The sequence below is a fragment of the Emydura macquarii genome, unplaced genomic scaffold (genome assembly GCF_026122565.2).
Source record: "Emydura macquarii macquarii isolate MOO-44397 ecotype Brisbane River unplaced genomic scaffold, CSIRO-AGI_Emac_v2 contig_1348, whole genome shotgun sequence".
Taxonomy (NCBI): domain Eukaryota; kingdom Metazoa; phylum Chordata; order Testudines; family Chelidae; genus Emydura; species Emydura macquarii.
The window spans coordinates 19,999,783-20,026,231 of NW_027131485.1; the positions used below are offsets into that span (position 1 = coordinate 19,999,783).

The 26,449-nt window shown below is 36.4% G+C and overlaps 1 protein-coding gene across 4 annotated transcripts in view; it reads right to left on the minus strand.

Annotated features, from left to right (window-relative positions):
- The window catches only part of ZC3H7A (zinc finger CCCH-type containing 7A), a 38,284-nt gene continuing 11,835 nt past the window's right edge, over nt 1-26,449 (minus strand). For 2 of the 4 annotated variants that reach the window (XM_067551331.1, XM_067551332.1), the window contains 21 exons: nt 25,845-25,884; nt 24,755-24,952; nt 23,311-23,469; nt 22,488-22,568; nt 22,371-22,412; nt 21,527-21,560; nt 20,280-20,566; nt 18,443-18,650; nt 17,385-17,452; nt 16,348-16,543; nt 14,464-14,625; nt 13,500-13,696; nt 13,150-13,247; nt 9,226-9,407; nt 7,213-7,289; nt 6,425-6,558; nt 5,788-5,893; nt 4,264-4,372; nt 3,098-3,231; nt 2,344-2,507; nt 1-1,192 (listed from right to left, as the gene is read on the minus strand). In XM_067551331.1, coding sequence (XP_067407432.1) covers nt 1,003-1,192; nt 2,344-2,507; nt 3,098-3,231; nt 4,264-4,372; nt 5,788-5,893; nt 6,425-6,558; nt 7,213-7,289; nt 9,226-9,407; nt 13,150-13,247; nt 13,500-13,696; nt 14,464-14,625; nt 16,348-16,543; nt 17,385-17,452; nt 18,443-18,650; nt 20,280-20,566; nt 21,527-21,560; nt 22,371-22,412; nt 22,488-22,568; nt 23,311-23,469; nt 24,755-24,952; nt 25,845-25,884 — 2,866 coding nt within the window. In that variant the 3' untranslated portion in view covers nt 1-1,002. The remainder of the gene's footprint in view (nt 1,193-2,343; nt 2,508-3,097; nt 3,232-4,263; nt 4,373-5,787; nt 5,894-6,424; nt 6,559-7,212; nt 7,290-9,225; nt 9,408-13,149; nt 13,248-13,499; nt 13,697-14,463; nt 14,626-16,347; nt 16,544-17,384; nt 17,453-18,442; nt 18,651-20,279; nt 20,567-21,526; nt 21,561-22,370; nt 22,413-22,487; nt 22,569-23,310; nt 23,470-24,754; nt 24,953-25,844; nt 25,885-26,449) is intronic. The other 2 variants (XM_067551333.1, XM_067551334.1) reach the window with 2 other exon arrangements.

A 26,449-nucleotide genomic window follows, 5' to 3' on the forward strand; every position in this document is an offset into this window, starting at 1 on the left:
TTTTTCTATATTATGTTTCTGGCCTAATTGTTGCCCAATGTGTAGCTGTAAGTGACCACTCATTGGCTACCAGTGCAGAAAACCTATTCATAGCATGTTTGCCCTTTTTTTTGGTTGTCAGCAGAAGTCCAAAAGCAAGTTATTCTAAAGAAATCAGCTACAACTTGAAGATAAACAAAAAAAATACTTGTTTAGATTTAGTGCTCAAAAGTTTTTTTCTAATGAGCAAGTAATTTGTGTTTTTAATGTCAATCAGAAGATTACATACAGAAAGTAGCTTTATGTAAAGTTATCTTTATTACAGGCAACATTGGTCCATACAATACACAATACTGACATACAAGTGTAATCTTTCAAAATCATCATTTAAACAGCAAAGACCAAGAAACAGAATTGTAACTACTTGATTTTCAAAAATCAATACATTTTTCTCCCAAGATCCTTTTCAGTAAATTATATTGAAATATACAAATAGAGAAAAAATACCCCATTCAACATATATTGTAGTTAAATGGTTATTCTGCTTAAAATCCTTTTTAATAAGAAAATCCTCTTTAGCAACCTACACAGAGATAAATAGCAAACTTTTGTTTTAAACAAATCCTCTCCATTAAAACATTTAAAGAATTTTCATCCGTAATTTTCTTCTTAGCCCAAAACACCCAGTGTGTTTTGTAATTTTACCTTAAAGTTTTCATCTGAAGGACCAACAGTAGGGGGGCTTCCTAGACATTATAACCTCTCCCTCCTCCTCCTCCTATTTCCTAACATTCTGTCCAACAGAAGGCGAATAAGCATGTAATACTTTATATTTTTTTATTACTTCACCATTCTGTGAGAGCACAGACAGGTCTTCTGAATCCCCCTACATCTACTATATTTTGCTGTTCAGGAGGAACAATATATGCCAATAAAAGCAGAAAACCTGCTGCTTTTCGGTCACGTGCTTTTGATTATTGTCAAATTTTCTGGTTTATGCTTCCATAAGGTAATATGAATGTATTAGTTTAAATCTTTAAACAAAAAACTATATTTTCCAAAGTCATTATCATTTGGAGCAATCAAGTGATCTTTTCTTGCTTTGCTGAGCTTCATTCTTAGAACATCTCTTCGTTCTTCCCACTCGTGGAGCTCAGCATTTCCATGTGCAAATTTACAATTGTTTCCTTCAATGCAAGTACCAGTCATATATCTGTTAAGAATAAATTGGTGTGTTATAATTTTCATAAAAGTATCATGAATTAACTACCTGATTTTAAAAGGTCTTAAATATTTTCTACTAGCCATGTTTATCATATAGTTAAAGCTTTATTAAAGAAGCACAAGTTCTCTGGGAGAGAGATTATTTTCTCTCTAAAATGAATATGCATTAGTCCACTTTATCCTCTTTAATGGTCTTTGAGAACTAGATAAGGAAAGTCTTTGTGGGACAGGAGCCAAAGCTCTGGCCTTCATTCCTCATTTCTCCACTTTGCCCAAAGCCACCCTCCCCCTGAAAAATCATTAACCTATACATTAAATCCAGTTTGTTCCAAAAATCATCAGAATCCTTGTCTGTGACAGCCATTCGTTTTTGTCTTTATTAATAAAATGAAGTTTGTTTTTAATATTGCTACAGAAAAAGCCTATACTCTGGACCTCCAGCCTTGGATCGCAGACTCCAAAGCCCACCAGATTGGCTCCAGAGATTTAAAGCATGTTAACTGGTCCACCTGAGGCCAAGTGTCTTAGGTGCCAAGGCTGTATTCCAGTCTTGGAGGACACAAGGCAGGGTAGAGTATTTTTGGGAAGGGCTGCAGGTCAGTTTGGTGGGTATGGCCCCTTGAAACATACCTGAATTTTACAGATTGCTTCCAGTGACAAGTGAATATCAGATATGCAAAGAACACCCCATGATTTTTAGGTATCGTGTTACATAAGAATAGTGGGTGGGACTGTATACATTTCTTGTATTCTATACGTAATTCATTAAGGAAAATACAGAAGTATGTTCATAGCAATAGCTGTGATGTACCAATACTATCATTTAAACCAAACCTGGCACAAAAAGGCTTGAACCTTTCCACATAGCTCCACATCTGACACTCATGAAACCAAACCTACTCACCATGCATTAAAATATATTAAATCTCTTTTCACTCAGGTATTCATGTTAAAATATTGCTATTTAACAATTTGCTTTTGCATAAGATATCAACGATACATACCAATACAGTAGATGCCATTAAAAAAAAGTTCACTCTCTCAGGTAACTGCAGTCAGTAACTGTAGTATCTGCCTATATATGATGTACAACAATCGTGAGTGAGCAACTTTGACATCTCAAATTTAAAAGCTACATACCTATCGCAAATGCTAAAATATCCAGTTGGAAAGCGATGCTGCCAGCAGTTTTGATCATCCTCAGTGTGGAATACCTTCTCTTTATGCTTTTCTGAAGAGATATGACCTTGCCATTGTTTCTCACTATTACAGTTCTTTCCACACATCCAGCAGTGAAAGTCCACCTGGTTTACACACATTTAAAAAATTTAAGAAAAAAAAAATCAATACTTCATATATAGAACTGCTCCTTAACACAGTTTAATACCTGATTAGCTAAAGAAACAATTATAAGCTAATATACAGTAACCATTTAAAGTCTGTTTACACAGAGTCATCAGTTGAGTTTTTGATTCCCTCCTGGATTCTTTGTAGATTCTGAAGAGCTGCACTGATGCTCCGCAGGGTCCACAGTGTGACTCCACTAGCTAACTACAAAGATTTCAGAGAGACAAGGTGGGTGAGGCAATATCTTTCATTGGACCAACTTTCATTAGTGAGAGACTAGCTTTCGAGTTTACACAGAGCTCTTCAGGAGGTGGAGGAAGAGCTCTAGGTAAGCTTGAAAGCGTGTGTCTCTTTCATCAAACAGAAGTTGGTCCAATAAAAGATCTCACCTCATCCATTTTGTGTGTCCAATATCCTGGGACTGACATGGCAACAACAGCACTGCATACAAGGATTTCAGAGTGTGTTCTATGAGCAAGGGACACAGTATTTGGTATTAAGTGCAAAAAAATTCCAGAGTTTAGGATAACTAAACTGCATTACTTACTGTAACTTCAGCATAGTCAGTTGGCATATGAATTTGCTTCCCATTTTCTTTGTTTACTTGAGTAGTTGTATCCTCACCTTTTTCTGGTTTTTGACTCTTTAGCCACATTTCATACAACTGCTCCATGTCTTGAACTAATGAAAGCAGAAGCTAAAATAAGTATTCAGCAAGTAAGGCAAGAATCTGAGTACAATATGTAACTGAGATTACAGTCATAATTTGGAAATAAGGCACTGATATCTTTAGGTTCCATCTAACTAGAAAAGGAAGGACAAACAGCAAAACATTATCTGAGGTGAGGAGAGAGACACAATAGCTAATAATGACAGCTATATGAAACTCTGGCTTCTTAGCCTGACCCAATTCCTTCCAAGACACACAGGTAAGGGAAATTAAGATTCATCTGTGAGTAACAAATATTTACACTAGATAGCATCCAAAAGGCCCAACTGCATTTGGGTCCCATTGTGCTGATCTGTGACTTTATCATTAATCCTTTTATTAGAGCTACTCAAATATATTGCAAATAAGTTTTCTGCTATTTATCTTGTCTCCTCATTTGTAAACCAATGTTAGTATCACTTCAGTTATTCAATCTCTGTAGTTTGTGATCAGTCACACGGTATTATTTCTCCCTAGTAATCTCCCTGATTGGATAACAAACTTAAAACCCAAGAATGAATAGTGAATACTCTAGTTCACATGAGAATACGGATATTTTTGAAGACAGCAGCCCTCTGATATACAAACAAAACTTCATTTGCACAAACAGTAAATGAGGGGTACAAATACTGCTGAACCAAACAGGAATTTGGTGCTCTCATAAGTGGTTGCAAATGATGTTTTTGCATGGTTAAACCAACTCTTCTACTTATTCATCAAGGATCTTCAAAGCTAACAACAGCACTGGCAGTAATTACTAATTTCCATCACAAAATTGGACACCTGGTATAATAAAAATGGTGTAACTATGTATTAGACACTAATTTTGTATCATGAGAGGCTGCTTGGACTTACTCAAAGTAAAATCTATCCACCAGATTGCCTAGGGAAGGCTAGAAGAAAATTGATTAAGTGGTGCTTATTGGAGGAAAGAGATGAAAAAGAGAGAAATACCAGATTTACAACATGTGCTTAATACTCTTAATTACAAACTTTTTACTTACTACTACTGTCTTTCATATAGGTCCACATTTCTCTCTCCTCAGGACTGTGAGCAAAGGAGCAGTTTCCAACATATTGACATTTCTTGCCTGAAGCAATATGATTGCATAACTACATATGAATAAAAAAATATCCTTTAGGCATATGTTAAGTTACCATGGGTGATGCAAGGTCTATGAAGCTTTACTTTAGGCACATTAACATTCTGATAAACAGAATGTACTACTATTACAATAGCTCAAATAAATAGTTGTTTGGAAAATAAGCTGTTAGCAGTAAGTGGTGTGTAATGATGTTATCCCCCTCTCTTGCTCCTCAGTTTACTATTGATCACAACTTTTTTAGAGCACATATGTTTAGTCTGTATATTTAATATTTTATGCATATCAATGCAGTTTGTCTTGGAGGATCTAAAAGAATTTGATTAACCCTGCTCCAGGGCCAGTCACATACTCTTCTAAAGACATATGCTTACTACCTCAGTTTCTGTATTTCTTCAGCAGTCAGGAAAATACAATATTAGAAGAAGCCTGCCACAGCAGTAGAGAAATTGTGGCAGATGAATAATGTTAGATCTATAACCCATTTGACAGACAGAGAAAATATGCTTTTAAGCCTGTTAAAAAAATCAGTAGTAACCTCATAGAACAGTCTTTTCCCCCCCCCCACGCACAGGCTTGTAAGATTCTTCTTTACAAAAGCCTGTGTTTCACTAACTTTGGGTGAAGTCCTGACCTCAGTGAAGTCACTGGAAGTTTTGCTGTCTAGTGCAGTGGGGGCTGGATTTTACTCATCTTTTAATGCAATCAAAGATTGTATGTAGTCTTAAACTTTATGAAGCACTAGCCACACAAGGGCTTATCAATCTGCAAGATGAGCAGGAAATATAGCTGTGATGCAGTTATGAGTTAGAAATCATATCATGATTTAGAACATCATCATCATTTTAGGTTTGTGCTGTACTTCTGCAGGAATTCAAAATTATTTTTGACAGCACTCCAAAAAATGTAAGGTTAAATGTATGTATTATGCTATTAGCTGGATGCCTCCCATTCACTGTAACAAGTCACACAATGTTCTTTGAAAACAAAGCCCTTTTTAAGTAATGAATTGTCAGGAAGCAAGGTTTTGCAAACTCATCTCAATAACTGCACAAGAAATGAAATTCCAGGTCTCTTCCAATAACATGGAGAGTCTCACACCCAAAATATTGTGCATTCTTGATTAGGGTTTTATGAGAACTATATAAATATTTTGCAGACTTCAAATAAGTTTAATTAATACTTTACATGAATACCTTCTATACTTTTATTATTGAAGTTTCACTGATTTGTATCACTGAGCATCAGCAATAAAAAATAAGCTCAGTCCTTCCTATGACCTGGCTCTGCAGCTGCTCCAGTGACTTCCACTGATTTCAATGGACATTTCACACACACTGGCTACAGAAATCAGGCCCTTTACTGGTATTTTCCAGTGACTTAAATGTTTTAATTTTAAAAAGATCATTTTAGATAAACATATACATCAAACTGCAAAGGCACTTGTTTCTTCGTGGGAAGAGGTCGAATGGTCATCCACTTCTTACGCTCATTAGACATCACTAGTACCACACGACGATCTTTGGTCCACCTAAGAAATATGGAAGCATTCAAATAAATACAATACTGTTGACAAATAGTATGTAGATGTAAAGACAATGACTGGACCTGAAGATCCCCAAAACCATGTTTTAATGCAATTTAAAGTATCAAACACCTGTCATGCTTGTGAGTTAAAGGAAAAATAAAAGTCAGTATAAACTGCCAATTGAAGCGTGTAACATGTATTTCTTATTCTTGATTATTAAACAAACATTAACGTCTTAAGCCTTTTAGCTCTCAAGTTCTACTTCAATTGCTTGCTTTTTGCATCTTAAGAACAGAATGGCCAGGCTTGGTCAGACCAATGGTCCGTCTAGCCCAGTATCCTGTCTTCCGACAGTGGCCAATGCCAGGTGCTTCAGAGAAAATTAACAGAACAGGTAATCAAGTGATCCATCCCGTTGGCTATCCCTTTTAATAATCTTACTTCTTATGCAGTATGGCACATAAGATCACTCAGAAGATTTTACAAAATGGTTTACTAAGAGACATTATGCATTGGAAATAGTCTGTTACTCACGGGTGTCTTGCTTTTGCACTACAGTATTTTTTGTTTTTGTCTGGCTCACTAACTTGACCATTTCTCCAGCACTGGGCGCACACAAACTTCATTTTCAAATTTAGAGTTCCATGCTTCATTTGATTGCCAAGAATCTTAAATAAAAAAATTAAAAATAATGATTTGCATCTGCAAAGAAATCCATACATAAACCATTAAGTACCCCTAAGATAAGAAATGGTTATAAAATGTTTCCAGATGTGTTAGAGAGCTTATAAATACAACAAAAAAAACTACATTTGCAATCTAAAAAACTAGAATTTTCTCTTAATGACAGGATGCTATTTAATTTAATTTTGTTTAGATCAAATAAATGCACCCAAAGGTTGTGGCAACATGGATACAGTATACTGTATAAACAAAATAGAAGTGAAAAACTATTAGAAAAGGATTGATGTTAGGGCCCTCAGCTGAAGAAGGCAGAATTTGAAAAAACGTATTTTTGAAGGTTTTATGTTCTGCTTATAACAAAATAAACAAAGCAAAAAAAAGTAACTGCATATGTGTAACAAGAAATCTGGCACCAGGAAGAAACACACTATTTGAAGTTTCCAGAAAGCTTAAATTTAAAAAAAGGGGAGGGGGAGAGAAGAGGGAATTATTTGGGGCATATGATCAGGACAACCATTTTCTGATATAACTGACGCAGTTAAATCGTGTTATAAACATTGACATCAAAACCAGTACGTCAGCAATCACACTAGTCCCACATACAGCTTGCTTCCTGAGAAAGAGGAGAGTGGAAATACCTGTGTTCCATGTGCATTTGCCTCCATATTCTGCCAATATTTCTTTGATTCTTGAGCAACAGTATCATGTGAAATACCTGCAGAGGAGAAAACAAAGGTCTTGGACAATTATAAATATTTGGAAGTTTTATTCATACACATGTTCAAGTGCTACTGAATCCCCACAAAATACAATTGAGTCTGCCAAGTGACAGCCGTGTTACCTACCACAGCATTTACAAAAAAGCAAGCACTTAAAACAAATTAAGGACATCCTAAAAATCTTATACTGCCCACAACACAAATACATTCACAAATGGGCCTAAGTTTTCTATGTCTCATTGGGTCTTCTAAAGAGCCTGTTTGCAAATCATGGAACTAGATGCTTAAGGCCTTGGTGCAAATGATCATGAGGAAGCTAGCTGCAATCCTCTTGAAACCAGCTTGTTCTTCCAAAAATTAGACTCCAGTGTATGTTCACAATGCTCCTTCAAAAAGCCCTCCTCATGTATAGATCCGTTTTACTCAGGAGAGACAGCCCCAAGACTTGCACCACCTCATGGGCAGGATGTAAAAAGACTGTCACATCGCCATTCTTGCAATCACTTTTCTCTAAGGTTCTTTAATAATCTCAATGTCCTCAGAGATACTGAATTCTACTGCACACCTTTCTATATAATTAAAGCCTCACCAAGGTTTCTCCTCCACAATGTCCATGGAAAGGCTGAAGAATAAAGTCATCAACTCTATCAGACTTTCAGAGTCCTTGAAAAGAAAAATTGATCTGTGCCTGGATTTGGAGCAGGGATAGGAAGGGGCTTCCCGCTCAGGTGAGCATTCCTCTTTTCGTGTCCTCCAACCCTCATAGTCTATTGGTTATCAAATGGCTTTCTAGAAAAGGTGGAGTTGACCCTTGACTATGTCTGGAATGTGTAGGAGAGAAGCACCCACACGGACACATGTTTGTGGGATGGCCTAACTCTTTTAATAAAGAGTTTTGGGTGTTAAGAGGAAATAGCAGCTACCCTTCAACCTAGACATTTGGGCAGGAGAGGAGGGCAGGAAAGAAAGGAAAGTTGCCCTTCCTTCCACACAGAGGATTTCTCAAAGGCCAAGCTAAGGTAAGTTGGCTAGAGCTACAGAGAGCTGGGAGGACACTGTATACTTCCACACACGTTTGTCTTCCTCAAACTTTGCTTGGCCTGGGATCATCCTAAATTGCTCAACACACCTCTAGACACAGAGAATGGGGTTGACCCGAGGCTCCTTCAAGGAAGGAGCATATTCAGAGTGACAGTCTGGGCAAAAAAGGACCCAACTATGGGACACCATATTACCTCCACATTGCCCACACTGCCTTTTTTTGGGCTTCACCACCACCCATAATGATCAAGGCAATTAATTTTTAAAGCAGTGCTCCCTCACACTGCAAGATAGAAAGAGTAGCTGAGGCGCACTTCAAGTTGGTGGAGGGAGTACAAAAACCATACAAAAAAATTGACTACCACAACAAGGTAAAGAGAAGTAGCCCATTCCAGACTGGGGTGCTTCCCTGAGGAAAGGAGATTTAACTATAAGGAAATTTTGTAGCAACATTAAGCCATTTTTGAGCTAGAGGGGGGAAATGAAAAAACCACTGGACAAGCAAAAAAAAAAATCCAAACTGGGTCAGTGACTTGTAATGAAAAGATAAGCCTGATCAATGTCTTTCACACTCTGCAGAGACATTCTCCTTTGCCTTCAAAGACAATACCTCAATTTCTAGTTAAAGCAATTCTGTAACAAAAAATAACACGAACACATTTCTGAGACATAAAGCTTAAGAAACTATTAGTTTTGAGTTAAAGGTAAAATTTCCTAATTTTATATGTCTAGCAATCTTACTCAATACCCACTAGCTAGTAAAACTGATCAATTGTTTATTCGATATACAGAAGACTACAGCAGGTTGTAATTGCCTAATGGGTCAATTAATTGCATTTCTTTGATCTTTTTTTCAACTGGTGATGGGGTAATATTTAAATCCAGACATACCTGTCTCATTCTGCATTATCCAGACTTTGAGCTCTACAAGACTGTGTGCATAGAAACACTCATCTTCTCTTAAACAGCCATAACGCACCTCATGTCTGCACAGGTCAAGCTGACACTGAGTATGAAAAGAACGGATCTTGGAATACTTTACTGTAGTTTCTCGCAAAATGTGGACAAGGCACCTGTTTTTAAAAAGAAATCAATATTTTAAGCCTTCCATAAAGTTACTGACCTAGTTTATGCAAATGGAAAACAGATAATGTGACCATTCTTTCCACTTCATTTTATTTTAATTCTGATAGCTCTTCAAAAAACTTTTTATATACTGTTAGGCAGAATAATCATAGATCACCACTGTTTGTATAATATTTACAAGGGAATTCTCTGTGTGACTATGAGGTCTTTCCAGTTACGGAATTAAGTGTCTGTGATTAAAACTATAACAAAATGTGAGTTCATACATCAGCATGCACCATAAATTGGTAAATTTGAGCTTTAAAGTAATAAACATTAATGCATTAGGCCTTTTGTGCTCCTGGGTTCTATTGTCACAGAAGCTGCCATGGAATTGCATAGACACCCACTCTCCTCCATCTGAGGTATGTGTACACACAACTCCTACAGAAGTCAGTGAGTAGATTATGTACATCCAAGAGCAGAATCTGGCAACAACAGATTTTTAAACCCAGAAGAGACAACCAAGGTCATCTAGTCCAACTTCCTGCATAAAACACAGGCCACGGGATATTACCCCAGTAACCCCTGTATCAAGCTTACAGGGCTCTAGTTTAAGAAGAAATTATCTTGATGTGGGGCTTGTCTACAGACAGCAGCAAAGAGATCTGATTTCTAAAGCACACTAGCATGTTGCACACTAACTGGTCCATGTAGACCTTACTGGCATAAGACCAGTGTTCTCAACCTTGCAAGTACCCCCTAACTTATTAAAATTTTAATAAGTACCCCAACACTCAATTTTCCACGGAATTTTATATTTACAGACTAATGTGAGCCATATGATGGAAAAAGGGCTGAGTATATAAGGCCATGATATGACAGATGTCAGATCTAGTGTGGGTAGGGTTACCACCTTTACACCAGGGGTGCGCAACTCAAGTATGTACCTGGGCTAGAGGTGATGTTGGCCAAAGCTAGGAGGCTTTGAGCGGCATGCCAATGCTGGGGAATATAAAGTGCCGTGCCAAATTTTGTGTCATAAATTTGAGAGGAGGAAGGGGTAAGAAAAGAGAGAGAGAGAGAGACACACACAGGAAAAGAGGGTAACTGGTGAAATATGGGGCTGTCACAGTTGTCAATTTCACTGCTCAGTTAGAACAGTGCAATTGACAAGTTTTCTGGGCACTGGGCTTTGAGCCAGGAAGGGAGGCTGCCACCTGGGCAAGTTGTAGGTGGCTGCCACCTGGCGACTACCACCCAATCCGAGCTGGGGTAGAGGAGGCTTCCGCGCCAGCTGGGACCCAGGGATGTGGGCAGGCGGCTGCTGCCCGTCTTCAAGTCGAAGCACTGGAGGCTGTCCCTCGGCTCAAAGCTGGGGCGTGGGTGGCTGCTACCCAGCTGTGAGGCCAGCTCGTGAGACACAGGAGGCTGCCACCGGGCTCCCACCTGGGACCTGACAGGAAGCAGGGGGCTGCTGTCCACCTCCCCCAAAAGCTAGAGGCTGCCGCCCGCTGGGAGCTGTGACAGGGCAGAAAGCGGGCGGCTGCAGCCCAGCTTTCCAGGACTGTGGCAGCTGCCACATGCCTCCCACATGGGAGCTGGGACTGGGTGGGAAGCAAACTGCTGTCGACTGGCTTCCCCAGAAGTCAGCAGCTGCCGCCCTCCTCCCCTTCACTCTGTTTTTCCCCAGGTACCCCCGACTGTGTCTCACATACCACCAGAGGTACATGTACCACAGGTTGAGAAACTATGGCATAGACTAAAAAAGTTCCCTAGTGTGCTTTAACACTGTTTCAAAGCTGTTGAAATGCACTTGAGAACTTTTAGTTCATGCAGGAGGGTCTAAACAGACCAGTTAGTTCACAACACATTAGTGCACTTTAGAAATCACATCGCCATAGTGCACACTGCTGCTCCATGTAGGCATGCTCTTAAAGTCTACAAGGGATGAAGAAGCCATTACATTGCTAGGACAGCTGTTCTAATTTATTATTTGTACTTCAGTAACTCCTTGAAGCTCCCAATTATAGACCACTGTGCTAGGTACTACAAGCACAAATATAATAAAAATATAAGCTTATTGGGAGTAGGGACTATTTACCCACATTTAAAAATTTGCACCTTCTTTCTATTTTCAGTTACTATAGTTTAAACATCCAGCCATTGGATCTTGAACCTTAGTCTGCTAGATTAAAAAGAGTACTCTACATTATCACAAATCTTTTCCCTGTGTTGCTACATCTAGACCACAATAGCCACCTCTATAATAACTGGAAGAGATCAACCTTAAATCTCACTACAAACTTTACCAGCAATATTTTACATTTTCTTCTAGATCACTGATAAAAATACTGACAAATGATCACTACAGGACTCCACCAGAAGCACCCCCACTCAGTGATTTTATACTACTGGTTTTTTTAGTTCAACAGAAGAAATTTAAACAAAGTGCTCTCCAAACTAAAGTCCTGTTTCTGCAAGCCAGTTGATGCAGGTGGATGCTTAAGACCATATGAAGCCCCAGTGAAACCAATGGAACTCTGAACAGGAACAGAAACTGCCTGAACATATCAGATTGCCCAATTAGGGTCTAAATTAACCAACTGCAGGCGAAAGAGGGAAAAAAGTTTCAGAAACAGTGCTGTCTGTTGTCAAACCCAGTGCTGCCTACTGTAGATTACTGGACCCAACAATACCCATTGTTTCCAAAAACATGTCTCACTGCCAAGTAAATAGTCCCACATGCACAATCTGAAGCATACTGATAATTAACTGTAGGCTTGCATTAAAAAATGGACTGACTTCACAGTATTTACCTTTCTGTCATATCTGCACTGTATCCTTTATTTAGAATGAGAAATGCTACAAATGGTAAATTTAATTCCTACAGATGGTAGAGTTCCCATATATTTAATAGTGCTGTCATTGTAGTTTAAATAGCTGTAACTTTCACAGATATATAAATCACATAAGGAGCACTGGGGGATCTTTTTTTTTTTTTTTTAAACTTAGTTTACCTCAGAAAACATTGAAGTTAGATAAGCTTTCAAACCTCATCCTCATAAAAACTTGCACCAGTTTAATTAAACAGATGCAAATCATTATGTGGATGTTCTTATTTCAGTTTAGGAGTGGCTTATTTTGGTTTAGGTTAAGTCAGTTAGAAACAGGTTTAAGCTAAAAAGAAATGTCACGGTAGCTGAAATAAGAGGGGTTTGTAGTGGTTTAACTATATCAGTTAAAAGTCACTTCAATGCAGTTTACACCAGGTACAGAAGCTCTTACTACTAAGTGGCTATGATGGTTAATGGTTTCAAACAGATTGGGGTAACTGATCAATGTCACTGGTTTTCTTCAGTGTTGAGAAAGAAGATCAGAAAATAGTTTAAGCTATCACTTACAATTAATGATGTAGGACTATATTTTAGATAAGGAAATGCAACAAATGCATTAATTCAAAGCAAATTATCAGTCTGATAATAGAACCTTTTGCCTCAGTTTCCCATCTATAAAATAGAAGCAATATCTATAGCACAAAGGTGCTGTAAGGCAAAATATATGTGTTTTTACAGCTCCTTGGCTAAAAAGTTTGTATTGTTACTACTACCCAAAGCAAAACTACCAGTCTAGCTTTCTCCTCTTAATTGCTAGCAATCTGCAGTTGTGGAATGAAAATTAGAATTTAAAATGCTTGAAACCTCTGCTATTTTAAATATGAAACTTATATTGAGTATATTTCAGACATACTTGTTATCTTCAAAGTCATGCATAGCAGGATGAGAACAAGAAGAAGAATTATCCTTGTTCCTTTTACTTATTATTCTAGGTTTATGATCAAAGCATTTCTGAAATACAAAAACCAGGGAATTAAAAGATAAGTTGAATACATGTTTTATATACGAAATCACCTTAAAGATTCTACTAGAGATTGCAGACTGTTATCGAGCCTGCACTTCAATGCTTACAAGTTAGTAATGAACCAAGTCATTCCATAAGCAGTTCACCTTATATCTAGCAAAGTTGACAAATGAGAAACTGTTTAAAATTGTTTCATATCTTTAAGAAAGAAGCAGTCAAATATGTCTTTAAAGAAGCACCTCACAAAGAAACATAAATAGTCCATGGTGTTCTTGAAGGAGTTGGGATACAGTAAAGTTGATCTTTCCATTTCCTCCAAAGAGAGTTTCCCGACTAAATGCTCCTTTGCGCTCTAAAGTCCACACATCTATTTCCTCCTGGCAATACGCAAATGTGCAGTGGCCTGGATACCTACACTCTTCTTCAGCAGCAACATCTAAGATGACATTAAATAGAAGTTAAATTTGACATCGCTTTTACATAGCCACATTTATCATCACTAGATCTTAAGTCTCTTAAGATTAAAAAATCTGATGAAGAGCCACCTCAGTTGTAAATGGATCTGGTCTCCTTGTCTAACTCCTCTCTGCAAAACTTCACTTTAAATAACATTACTACACTTAGAACCCCTCAGAAGTCAGAGTCCATTAAAGCTTCCATATGTATCCCAGTTATCCTCACAGCCTCCAGCTCCCCTGCTCTATTTCAAGCCAAAAAACACTGAGAAAAATATTTACACAGGTATCCACTCTGTTCTTTTTAGCTAGAAGCACATACGTTAACTTGTGCATAATATCTGTGATAAACTAATCAGCTCCCTGAAGTCATAAGCAATGCTTACTTTTACGTTGTGTCCAGAACCTCCAAGTCACAAGCATACTAGAGTCTGCTCTTCTTTAAACAGCCCCATAAGTTTTCATGTTTTTTAAATAAACAATTATAATTAGAGGAAGAATATGCTCTAAATAATCACACTAGTTTTCATTATGAGATTTCACTTAAACCCCTTTGGAAATATTAAAAACAACTGTTTTTGTTAATCAGCAAAAACAATGGAGGTTCATTCTACACATTATAGCAAAATTCATAGGTATTACTTTATATTCAGTATAGGAATAAAAATCTTGCAATTAAGTTTGCATTCAAACAAGATAAATTTGCTTAATTAGCAAGAACAATATAACTGTCACATTTAAAACATACCTTTACATATATAATATGGTCCTACATATTGAGTCTTTGTTGGTCTTGGACGTATTTTCTTCCATGATTTATCTTCAGAGTTCTTTATTTTACCAATTAGAATATCCTTTTTACACTTATGCTCTAAATTGGGATGGTAAGTGAAATCCAATAATTTAGGACCTGAAATAATAGAAAAGTTGCTTATCTTTTACATAAAACTACAAAAAAATTTAGAACTTATATTCAGGCACATGTCCAGATATGAAATATGTAAACAGACTGGTAGAATTCTTACTTGCACCAATAAATCTGAAGAGCCAAAGTCATCTTAAACAGAAGCAGAGGAAGGAAAAGTAGAAGGAAACTATGCAAATACTTACACCAGACTCAACAAGAAAAATAGAAAGCCATTTTAGGAAGTTTTTATAGCCTTCCATTTACTTCTGCATGGGAATAACCAGCTATACTTTTCTGTTTTTGCAAGCCCCAATAAGAAAATTTTCATAAACTTGTTTTGGGCCTTTAATTGCTTCTCTCTAAAAAGTCATTGAGAACCATGCAACTAAACTCCTAAATTCAGTCAACTAAACATTTTTATTAAACTTGAACAGCCAAAGAGTGAATTCAAAGACAGAACACATCATCAAGTAAAAAGTCAATTTTTGCATTCAGTAGGAATACAATACCAGCCCCATGGAGTAGTTGGTAGTATTTTAACTATCACATGCTAAATACAGGGTACAAAACTAGGTCCATTTTTGCTTCCAAAGCCACAAATACTAAGAATGCATGTATACTAGGGAGTGGATTGTAAAGTTTCCGATGCTCAGTGACCATACAAGCTAATAAAAGAGGTACAATAACCCACTAAGAATAGAGTCCTGTACAGTCCTGTTGGTTCTCTTGGAACAAAAAGTTCATGGCGGTGTGGTTTCCGAAATGGGTAGGAAAAGCAGGAATGAAAAGAAAGTACCCAATGCTTTGTTAAAGGCCAATGTACAGATATATCTTAAAGTTCATCCTTCAGTGTTTTCTAACTGCTGTTTTTTATTAAGAGTCATGTATATGTGGCATTTCAAAATCACTTTGCTGATCCTCCTTACACAATAATAGGGGTCATTTTAAACTACAGATCACTAAACTGCAAACTACTATAACTATTCCCTAGATAGGTCTACTGTAATATTTTAGAAATATATATACACAGTTTTATTGCTCTAATATTCCAGAATGTCTATAACCTGAAGAATAGTTCTTGATTTTAAGATTAGTCTTGATGAAAGGCAGTTGCTTCTAGAATACCGCTGTGTAACAGCAACAGCTCAGACCTTAAAGATTAGTTGTATGAATGGCCCAAAATAGGTTAAGACCCTCTGTGTCAATAAAGTGAAGTTAATAATTATTGCTAAGGTTTGGAAGCAACCCGATAATGATTTAAAAAAAGTTTGAAAGAACAATAAAACAGATGGCATGTGAAGGTTACCAGGTACTTTGAATTGCAGTTCAATTCCCCATGACCAATCAGAGTGGGTATTGCAAGTTTTTAAGTCTTGAGCAAAGGTGTCATTCTTCACAGTACCCTGGGGGTTGGGAGGAAAGTGAATACAGAACATGAATGACCTTACACAGTAAGCCTTCAAGCTTGGGGAAAGCATGTAATGATTGGTGGTGGTTTTAGAAATTAAGAACCCACTAGGATGAGAAAACAAAAACAAGAAAAAGGTAGAAAAATGACTGCAACATTTCTGAGACTCCTTAATATTCAGATCCATATTCTCTTGTTAATGACACACGTCGGAACTGAGCACTTCTAGAAGCCAGTAACATTTTAATTTACAACACTTGTATATTAAATATGTATTTAATTGTTCATCTATCAAACTCACTTCCTATGTTTCTTACCTGTTTTGATAAAACATAACTGGCAGGCCTGTCTTAGCTCATGTGTACCTTCCAATGGATTTCTTCCAACAAGTGATGCAGGTACAGATATGTTAGCAGTTCCACTGCTAAAAACATTTGAAAAGTCATTTCTAGTTTGACCTGCAATTCCCATATAATCCTCAGTCCCAAACAAACTACTGGGGCCATTTATCTGCTGGAAGAAAAGATTTTTTTAACTTGATCTGTCAACTTCATTTTAATACGTCCACAACTAGAATTTAGTTAGTGTTGTCCTCAAAACACCAGAGAGTCTTCACACAGAGCTCAATTGTGAGCGTGGCTGTGTATCCACACAGGGAAATAAGAGAGGTAAGGAGCCAATATCCTTTTTTTTTTCTTCTTTTTTTAATAGGCTACATGCATTGCCATACCCCATACTAGGGTTGGAATAAAAGCAGTTGCTGCTACTCCATCCCCCACAGATAGGCCAACAGTATGCAAATAACCAGTCCACCTATACACTAGCCAGCAATGCTGACTGGCAATTTGGGGAAAATAAGTACACCACAGATCAGACTGCGAGCCTCAGTCACAATATGGTTGCTGCCCTGCTTGTGGACCACTGCAGTTCCACACTGCCACTTACTCTGGCTGGACTGCAAAGTGGCAAGACAGCAAACTCATAAAAGACAACGTTTCAGACAGTTGTGACTCACTTGTGGTCATTTTAAGCTTCCATGTTGCATTTTCAAAAGTTTACCAAATTTGAAAATTGGCTAGGACAGTAGTAAATATAGTTTCCCTATCTAAAATTCCTCCTGCAGTTTCAAAAATAAGTATTTTTACTTTCTGTCATAGAGTGTTGCTGTATAGTATTCAAGAGCTACTGTTTTCCCACTCTAGTTGATATATTTTAAATGGTGGATGAAGTTATCCCTGCATTTTTAAAATTTTAAATTAAAAAAAAAAAAATAAAAAATAGAAACTTCCTTATGCCTCGATGACGAAATACAAAAGTTTTAATCCACATGAAGGAAAACATGAAAGATACTTACAAGTAATAGAGAAGAATTACTGCTGGTAAGTGTTGATGTTCCATCTCTAGAAACTGAACTGGATAGATCTGGACAATGATTAAAAACAAATTTTCAGTTATTCCCCATCCCCAGCACATTTTATTTAGGTAAGAATTTGAACCTGTTATCTAGGTGCAATGTATTTTCCCACTACATGCAAGTGCCTTGTGGTCTCTGGACAGAAAAACAAGTCAATCAACTTGAGTTAGTCAACCAATGTATTGCCTTTAACAGCAGCCTCACAGAACACGTGTTGAGGCAGTGACTGTAAGGACAGACTAAAGAGACAGGTCCAGAACATTAAGGTGGGCAAACAGGCAACAGTTCATCTTCAAATTCCCGGTTGTGGGCATGGTCATGGACAGACAGTCTACCAAATTTCACAATAGCCATTCTTTTACAAAGAATGTACAACTACAAGATTTTTGACTGATACAGGTTTATTTTTTCAACTCTACTTTATTGCATATTTCCAATTTATTTAGCTCATTGATCTCAGTGCTCATTTCAGATTTATTCATCACTACTTACACTTGTTTAGATTCAGTGGTAAGCAGATTTTTTTAAACAGGTCTTTGCTGTTTGTTTTTTTCAGTGTGTACTCTCCATTGTGTAGTCCTTTTAGAATCTTGAGAGCAAACATTGCCACATTTACTTATTCCCATTTCATTCAGGCATATATTAAATCCCCAGCCCCACCCTGATTTTTAAATGGAGTTTTAAATTAACTTCCCTCTTATTTTATACGCACAGCATCAAAACCACTTTAGGAAAATTTATCTAATAGTTATTGCAGATCCAGCAGAGAAAGCCTAGAACATGTTTATGTAGATGCCACATGAATAGCTGCTTGATGACAGTATATATTTGATACATTTAAAACATGGAGGCAAGTCAAACTGCCTGACCATTCCACCACAAAACTTTAATGTTTAAACTAATTGGTAATGAGAAGTCAGTTGACTATCATTCAAAGACTTCTCTTACTATCTATTAAAGTAAGGTTAAACAGGTATAACTTCAGACTCATTTCTTACCTCTTTTTGAATCACTGATTGAAAAGGTATTTAAAGAGGAACAAAAATTTTCCAAAGAAGCAGCCAAAGGCTGTGAATACATTTCTGAAAATGAGGCCGCTGGAACAAATCCTGCACCAACTGGTAATGTTCCTAACAAAGTTGTAGAGAAGGTTATATTAGGAGCTACACTAGCTGTTGGAATGGGTCCTCTGACTGCTGTAGTTTGCTGGGGGGGAAAAAGAAAAAATGTTTACTAAATATTAATTCAGAAAAAAAAATTTCAAAAAGATTAAGTGGTCTGCAACAGTCTAGTTTTTAGTGATTTGCTTTATTTCAGTACAAAAAGCTCTCTCTGCACAAGTAAATACCTTGAACTTTAGCTCTTCAGTCTGAATTATTTTTGGCCCTAAGCCTGCAGACACTTATCCATGTTTAACTTTATACACTAGAAATAGTCCTATTAACTTCAGCAGAAGTAATCACAATATGTAAAATTAAGCAAGGTTTAAAAACTTTGCAGGATCAGGACCTGAGTGTTTAGTTTCTAAATATCTTTAAATACATGGACAAGCAAGGCAGCAGAAAGAAAGAGGCCTAAATGTAGTGGAATTTTAAGAAGTCTTACTCTACCATGGTGGATTGTATTTTCTAGTGACTCGTCATAGTGTGAAAGTTTGTTTCCTAGAACTTCTTTATTTTGCAATATGTATTTCAGAAATTTAGAAAGTTATATTTCTGTTTATTTTAAAATACTGAAGGTTAAATGTTCAGAGTAAGGCTTATAAATAGTGTTGCTTTAAAAAGCGCTAAGACAGTGAAATATCACACACTTTTCAAAACTGAACCTTATTCTCAGTTGTGTCCATTAAACCTACATGAGTAATCTATTTACTACAGTCTCATTAGTAAATTATACTAATAGTATGATTTTGATTAGATTTGCTTTTGGGGGGAGAACTCATTCACTTTACAACAATTACAATCTGTTCAAGAATTGACATGGTATCATTTCTTTACTTTGGACATTTTAAAAATTCTGGCATTGTCAAGTAGCACCATATGATAAACTTAACATGTCAATATAGTGACTTTTTATATATAAGAAGGTTTTTTTCCTCCCACTACTCAAATGGACGCCAACTGTATGTTCAGATTAGGAAGATCTTACTCAAATTGCCATCAGTGAGATTTCATTGGCCAGATTTCATTCTCTACCAAACTGAATCACAAATTTAATCCAAATCAATTCTTCAACATAGTAGATTAGAACCATTATTTTTCTTTACAGAAACTTTGCTAGATTAGCCCTGTTATATAATGGTCATCTATGTACTTCATAATTCATTCTCTTAAAAACTAACATTTAGCCATTCATCCTCATACTAAACTACAGCTCATTTGTCTAGTTCCAGTATCATCTCTACCACTTTACAGACACAGGCACAACATTTGCTACTCTCTCTGAGAGTAGCCAATTTTATGAGAGGTTGTATATGTTTGTTAGCAGTTCAGCACTTCATTTTTAAGTTCTTTTAGAACAGTCGGCTATACACCATCTGCTCCTACTGACCTGATATTTAATATATCGGTCTGTTACAGAACTGCCTCTAAACACCTCCACCTCTGACAATGCTTCATCTTTATTACCTGATAAGAGTTGGACTTGATTCTAAGAAGAAACTGAAAACATGACATTCCTTGGAAGTTCATATTAGAGTCAAAAGGTCTGATGCAATGTGATGGAATCAGCATTGCTACAGTTTGCACACTTAGTTGTGAGCCTGCTTACTCTAACTAAAAACAAGGTTTCATTTGAAATAATTTTCTCCAGAAAAAATGAAAAACAAAAATTTACCGTTACATTTTCATCTGAGTCAGGTACAGAATCAAGTAGTTCATCAAGTTCTTCCCCAATACTAATATCATCTCCATCTCCACAATCTAAACATGCTTCTGGCATAGAGAAAGAAATGTTTCCCCCATTTGCCAGCACTGCAGAAGGCAGAGAACTCTTTTCCACTTGAAGAGACATGACGGAAGATATGGATTGTACAGGTATTGAGGCTAAATCACTTGAGACTTCAGGGACAAAGCTTGATGATGAAACTGTAGAAAGAGTCTCTTGTTTCTGCTCTGATAAATCTGAAAAAGGTAATTTGAGGAAAAAAAAAGAGGAAACTTTAGGTCAATGCTCTAAAAACAATTCTTCTTTCACCACTTAATTTAGCACAAATGTGTTTTGCCTTAAAGATATCTAATTTTGGAATAAAGCTAGAGATGCTTCAGAAAAGCACACCAAATGTTTGTATTAACCAATTAACTTCAGAAGAAAATAAGCAGATGTATATATTGGAGTGTTTGCATATCTTGATATACTAAGAGGGCAGGAAAAGTCAGAGACTTTTGGCCTTATTAAGCTGTCACATGCCATTCTTTATTCTGCCTCCCCACTCCCACCCCCTCAACATTATTTTTGCAAGTTCCAGAAGTTATATGAGAACACCAAAATATTAGAAAGGAAGAGGGAACAGTAAAAGTCAGGAGATAAATAAAGTTTACACAGACAGCTTAACCTGTATTCTCTTATGCACGCACGCACGCACCATTGACCCAAATCCCTCAAAACCCCACACACCTTTCACATAGTCTAGTAAGTTTAGTTTACTGGCAAATGAAAAAATTATTCTAATAAGTGATACATGAAGTTATTTCTTGCACCAACTTGAGAAACTTTTTTGATATGCCTTTTATATCTACTGTATTTTTAAAAATGATGATTTTTGTTTACCTCCGAAATAGAGACCGTGTCATCTTTACAAGTCACTATGTTTACTTATAAAGTATAACAAGTGATTTGGGAGAAAACACTGCTGAAGTCATCTTTGGAAGCAGCATTCCTAGTTGTAATGCTCGATGTATCTTCACGCACACTTGATACAAATATAAATACCAGTTTCACTGAAGTCAAACTCAGGAGAAGAGCTCAATTCATGGTTCAGAAAAAAATTTAGGAATTTTTGACAATGACAAACACACTGGATCTGCATTTTGTATCTAGATTCCTTTCATTAACAAACAATACTGTAGTCCAGGTAGACTCACCTGATTCAATATCTTCTACAGAAGAATTTGAATTCTGTAAGTAAGTAAAACACCAATCAATTAACTTGAAGAGCAACAAGACCCTTCAAGCATACATTTTAAAGTTGAACTTAACTAAATTTGACGTAAAATTTAGCTTTTGTAAAATTTAACAGAATTAAGGAGATTTCCACAAATTAAAGAACACCAAAGAAAAATGACTTTTCAAACAAAAGCATTCCTTTCACTGTGTGAAACCCATGTACTGCAGCCCAAAGGAACTGAAACTGACTAACAAAAGTGAGACTAACGTCATAGATTTTCATTTCCTAAGATAAACTAAGCTCTTCATTTACTGTTTGCATTTAAGTAAACTGTTTTAAAGTGTTCATATTTACTAATTTAATGTATTATTACCAATTCTAGCTAACAACATCTGTTTACAATTACATGGACTATATTCTTGTAAGACATCTGTGCAGGTCTCAAAGCATGTCTTATTAGAATCTGAGCTGCATTCAGCTTGCTATCCTTAACATGTGAACCACAGTACTCACCTGGACATCTGCAGTACTTAAGTTGTCATTAAGTTCAGAAAACAATGGTTAACTGTATTCATGTAGTAAGACAGCATTTTAACTGCAACTTTTATTTAAGGAAGTTATTGTACAGATAACTTGGATCAAAGTGATCCTGTGACTGAGTAAGATACACTACTCATAGCAAAACCAAACACAAGGTTAGACAGTGCTTAAGATACAGAAACTTTAACCAAATGTTAACTGGACAGTTTTCCCTTCAGTGTAAGAATACAGAAAACAGTTCTTTAAAAATCAATTTATCCTGTGAACATGTGAAACCTTACCTTAATTGATACTTCTCCAGAAACTGAGTTTGAGGAAGTTGGCTGCAAATAAACATATCATAAGTATATAAATAATATTAATAACACAGAATGAGATAAAAAATAAATCTCACTTACCTTTGCTCTGACATATGCTTTTCTTATTTTTAATCCTAGTTTCTGAGCAAGTTCTTGAGTCAGCTTTATCACACTTTCATCCTAAAACATATATATATTTAAGCCATATAACAAGAAAAACCTAACTCAGGCACAGTGATACAACTGTTTGGAATGAGAAACGTACACAGGAATTATGAGTGTTCTTCTAACCCAACATTTAAAGAAAAATTATAAACATCTGCCAAGAACTGAGTCCAGAGGCATATATATCATTTTACCCAAGAATTCAGAGCTACAAAGACAAAGGGCTTTGCCAATTAAAGAGTGATTTACAGATTCTACAGTTTGAGTATTTTTGTAGTTTTACAAACTGAAGGCCACATTTCTATTAGCATATCAGCTATTAAAGAACATCACTGAATATTTAATGAGAATTCCATATTTTAGGAATATACCGGTTGTAACTGGAAGCGTTGGGTTAAAAATCAATAAATTCACACTACGGTGGCTCTTTTGAGTAATGTTGATCGCTAACTTGGATTCTGACCACTGAAGTCTCAGTATCACTGCTGTAAAAGAACCCCATTGATAGCATCCATACATACTGTCCCCCAAAAAACCCCAAAACTGACTACAACTTAATTTTAGTTTTTGATACCACCCCCCCACCAAAAAAGAAAAAAAAACAAAAAACAAAAAACCAAACTCAGATCCTTCTTAGTCTCCGTACTGAAAACAGATACAATAAATAAGTATTCAAGGAAACGTTCTACTACATAAAACAGCTTTTTCCAGGACATTGTTAAAATTTACTGTCACAATAAATTATAATTTAACTTACTTGTGGTACAGCCAGAGAGCATTTTGCTACAGCATCGTAAGCCTTCTTATACCTTCCCAATTCATTTAAGGCTTTGGATTTCCGATACAGAGCTCTGAAATTGTTTTCATTTAATCTTAAGGCAATCTCACAATCTTCAAGAACTTTTTCATGCAATCCCTGTGAGAAAAGCAAAAAAATGTAAGGGCTTATTCAATAAACACAACATTTTATTGCTAGAGTGGAAGATTCAAATAGCCAATAATTAAATCAGAGTGTGCTGAAAAACTATACACTGTACAATTGAGCTTTCTTCTTCGGATGTTATTCTTTCCAAAGGGTTTTACTTCTGGATAAAAGTGAATAACTCTGAACCAAAATTCACCAGCTGTTTATTGTTCTTACTATCAGCATGGTATGTTGTGTAGTTAGATTGCACATGAAAACAGTATTTTGTGAAAGTAGTCCCGCTAAATCATCATCCAACCTTATATTATACTAACTTTTTAAATTTACTTATTTCTAGGATGCTATTTACTATGTTTAATGAACCAGATAGAAGGGCAGGTAATTATCTTACAAAGTGAAAGAAGTTCATGCAGCAAAAAAGTACAAAAGCCTGCTTGTACTAAGCCTCATGATCCCAGTTTATATTATTTGACAGAAGTGTGGTGCATCTGGCTCAGAAAGATAAACAAACAGCTATGTTACTTGGATAGATTCTAGACAGTTCAGGTCTAGATGAATCAAAGGTACAAGTAGGATAGGTTTTTTAAATTGTATTTTGAATTAATTCTGAAAATAAGACAGGGTTTTCTTTATGTATTTGGAAAGAAAGGAAACAGTAATGTCTTTGGTTCATTAATTCTTTGTACTTGATAGTTGTTGATGTAACAGTAAACAGATCACTATAACGATAAATGACAAATGGAAGATTTTAGAAGAGGCATCACAGATGATTTGTGAGAGGAGGAAATATCTGGCCTCACTCATTAGCAACTTTTCTAGACAACTAAGGAGCAGCATTTATATACATTTATGCCTCCTACATAGGTCACTCTGCCTGCAAAGGTCCATGTGTAACCTAAGTATAAAGCCTAGTGAAAAGAAGGGGCATCATTTAGATCCCTCTAGAGAACCACATCCATCCACAGGGAAAAAGACAGGGAAGAAGGCATAATAGCTATACAAACCCTATATGAAGGATGAAACTACCACTTTATCAGTGTATGAGCCTGCTATGACATTTCATATTAATGGATACTTCTAGTATTATTGTTTTATATATATCTAGATATATGCTTACATATTTGAAGAGAAGATTAAGACTCTTCAGCAAGTTCTGAATCATTTTGACAATTCTCAAACTAGAACCTTATCTGCTAGGGAATTTTCTATGGCTTCATATTTTGTCAGTGTACTCTCTCTCCTTCTGAAAAGTAGCAAAGCTTAAATAAAAACTTACCAAATTTGAATAACATGCTATCCGGTTTACATGCAGCCTCTCTAGTATTTCACTGGAAATGTGGATTTCTTCAGAATTTGCATAATCTGCTATATTTAAAGCTTCTGTATAGTGGCTCAGTGATCTTCCCCAATCACCTTCTCGATATGCATCATTCCCTTCATTAAAGAGATTTCTAACAAGTCCTCGTATGAATAACTGGAACAAAACAACACCCATGGAACAGAAGAACTCTGCAAACGTGTCATACTTCTGAATACATATTAAGCAGCAATTTTCTCACAATAAGTTAATGAAAAATATTTTGAATACAAAGATTTGGTTTCCAGTTTAAAAGAAAATATACTACTAGCAGGAGAAATATTATTTAGGCATGTCTAATGTACCCATTACCACAAAACCTAGGCATCAATGTAGGGCCGCAACTGTTGACAAAGCAGCTCATAGACGATGTATGAGATATTCTAACTGCATGAAGAGTAAATTCCATTGTTGGCAAAACAGAAAAAGTGTGCAACAGTTATCCTTTGTGGGAACAAACAAAAAAATTAAAGTCTAGTATTTCACACTGAAGTCTCAGAAGTGAAATGTCTGATCAGACAAGTTGCCCATTCATGTTTGTGTTATTACCTGGCCAAGACTCAAACCAGTGAGAAAGGAGAGTTTTAATATCAAGAGAAAGATCTGCAAAACCAACTGCCAGTTATCTATAACTGCAGAAAGATGCAGGGTAGATTCACATTGTGGAGCTAAGCCCTCCTAACTAGCCACTGGTGCTAAATTAACTTTACTGAAAAAAGAACAATGATTTTACTTCTTGAAATTGTAGGATCCAAATTTGTAGCCAAGGCTGAGTGCACTGGCAGTTTAAAAATTCTATTTCTGAGCTACTGTATAAGTTGTTTCTGTGCATTCAAATATTTGATTATATACCTGGCAGGGAGGCATAGGAGTAGTGAAAGGTAGCTTATCAGTATTAAAAACCAGTACAAATGAAATTTAAAAAACAAAACAAAACCACCACAAGGAAGAGATTTCCACCTATTATAGAATCACGTTTCTAGTAGATTTTAGAGAATAACTTCATTACCTCATACTGTTCTTGTGTCCCTGGATAGGGTAAAGTAGATCTAGGAATTAAAGATAAGCAAATTTTGTAAATGAACAGACTGTTAAAAACAAATATCAAACTTAAGGTTCCTGCATGCTACAGGCAACAGCCTCAGATACCACACAACATTAATTCATTCCCTGAGCACCATCCATTTTGTACACTAATAAGGCAGGGGTCCTATGAAAAAGAGTTAATTACATGACTGCACACTATCATAATACTTATGCACAAACAGGCTAAATTAAGAGTGTATTAGTTCTGGCATTCCTTAACTTTTAAGTGCTTAACTTAGCCACCTTAAAGCAGTCTTTGAAAACGCACCCCCACATGCATGGAGAGGGAAACAGGGAGAAAGATGTTCAGGGGCCCTAGCTGACTCACTCTCCTTCTGTAATTGGATCAGCATAGAATTCCCACACCCTGATTTGAACATCAGTAGAGAGTGGGTAATCACTGCCTCAGTTCTCAGGGCAGCACTGGCTGCCTGAAGAGAGACAAGACTGTTTCTGCTTCAAACTGCAACAACCAAACAATATTTGGAGGTAAGTATCTTAGTTTTGCTTCACCAAGATTCTGGGGCA